General features: G+C 41.2%; 1 protein-coding gene across 1 annotated transcript; it reads right to left on the reverse strand.

Moving 5' to 3' along the window:
- Nucleotides 1-321: 321 nt before the first annotated feature.
- LOC112466918 lies at nucleotides 322-1,300 on the reverse strand (the record flags this gene model as incomplete). Its single annotated transcript, XM_025035268.1, has 2 exons — nucleotides 322-635; nucleotides 885-1,300. Coding segments are annotated over 2 exons (730 nt in total), but the record flags the coding sequence as incomplete, so codon positions are not given.
- Nucleotides 1,301-1,877: the final 577 nt, after the last annotated feature.

Genomic DNA, 1,877 nt, shown 5'->3' on the forward strand with positions numbered 1-1,877 from the left:
ACTTCTAACTCGTAACTATGAAACTTAGCTTCGCTTTCCGTAGTCTTACCGCTCGCATAGTACACAGGGTGGAAAAGACGATCTACACTATCTAGCTGCAATAACATCGCTCCGTAACCTCGCGAAGACGCATCGGTATGTAACTCGGTTTCCGCACTTGGACAATAAATCCGCAAAATCGGTTTTCGGCTAAGGGCTTCCTTTAATTGATCGAACGATCGCTTTTCACTGTCGCCAAAACGAAATACAATTCCATCTTTTAATAAGTTAGTTAATGGGTATGCGATAGACGCGTAATTCGGCACGAATTTTCTGAAATACCCGGTCAGTCCTAAAAAGCTCTGTACTGTTTTTTTATCAGTCGGCACAGGAAAATTTTTCACAGCACTCGTCTTTTCGTCTGATGGAGTAACGTCTCCATTCTCTATAATAAATCCTAAATAATCGACTCTCGTTTTCAAGAGCTGACACTTTCCCCAGTTTATCTCTAACCCGTAAGAACTGGCTGTTCGTAACACCTCTTCTAAATACTGTAATCCCTCTTGAACATCGCTAGATGGTATAATCAGATCGTCCATATATAACGACACTTTTTTTTCTGCAACTAATTTAGCAAACACGGCGTTTATGTACCTCTGAAAATATGCAGGTGATGTACTCAACCCGAAAGGCATTCGTAAAAACTCGTAATGTCCGTTATGAACTATAAACGCGGTATATTTACGGCTATCCTCTGCAACTCGAACATGAAAGAATCCGTTTTTCAAGTCTATTGTGCTAAATATTTTAGCCCCTCGTAAACGGTCGATCTGATCTTCCATAATAGGCAATGGGTATCGCGTCTTAACTATCTTTTCGTTCAACTTCCTATAGTCAATGCATACTCGCGTAGTACCATTCTTTTTTTTGACCAACACCGCTGGACTCGCGTATTCCGAAGTGGACTGTTGAATAATCCCCTCGTCTAACCACTTACGTATTTGTTCGTCGAGCGTCTTTCGTTCTGTTTCGGATATTCTATTCGCACGTCGGTACACGGGTGTTTCGTCTTTTAAAACAATATTGAGTTCAATTCCTACGTCTTGCGTTTTTAACGGTTTATATTCCGATACTAATCTCTTTACTCTGTCTCTAGCCTCTGGGTTCTCGATATGTTCAACTGCCGGTTCTATAACCTTGTCGCTATAGTCTATACTATTTACCGTCGGTAATTCTGAAAATGGTTCGGGATCTGCCGAAATTCTAAATATTCCTTTCTTTATTCTTAGTTCGACTTTGTCTTGCAACAACACATCTGTACCTATTAACATAGCGTATGGTAACAACACATCAGAGACTACATGGAATGTTACATCAAAAGTACAATCGTCTACACGAATATCAACACAAGTTTCGCCTAACGTCGCGATTTCGTTTGAACCTACGCCGCGGAATTTCGTGCTTCGTTTAGTCAACGCCGGTGCCCCGATTTTTACATATGTATCCGCGCGCATTAAACTAATGTCACTCCCGGTATCCATCAAAGCCGACAATTCGACACCGTTCGCCGTAACCTTTTTATAACACTTATTCGTTCCTTTGTCCGTCGCGTTACAACTTTTGTTTTGGTTCGTCGTTTGTTTGTCCGCCGTCGTAGGACATTTTGTTGCGATGTGCCCGTGTTCGCCGCATTGAAAACATTTAACGCCTTTCTCTTTCGTCGGACAAGACACGCTCAAATGATTCTTACCACCACAATTAAAACACCGCTTACTCTCTTGTTTATCAGTCTCGGAACGCGTCGACTTCTTTTTCTTATCGTCTACTTTATTATATCTCGACTTGGTCTTTATTGCTTCGTACACTTCGAACTTACGTTTTAATTCGGAAATACTTGT

Source organism: Temnothorax curvispinosus, unplaced genomic scaffold (genome assembly GCF_003070985.1).
Source record: "Temnothorax curvispinosus isolate PA1 unplaced genomic scaffold, ASM307098v1 QBEX01016704.1, whole genome shotgun sequence".
Lineage (NCBI taxonomy): Eukaryota > Metazoa > Arthropoda > Insecta > Hymenoptera > Formicidae > Temnothorax > Temnothorax curvispinosus.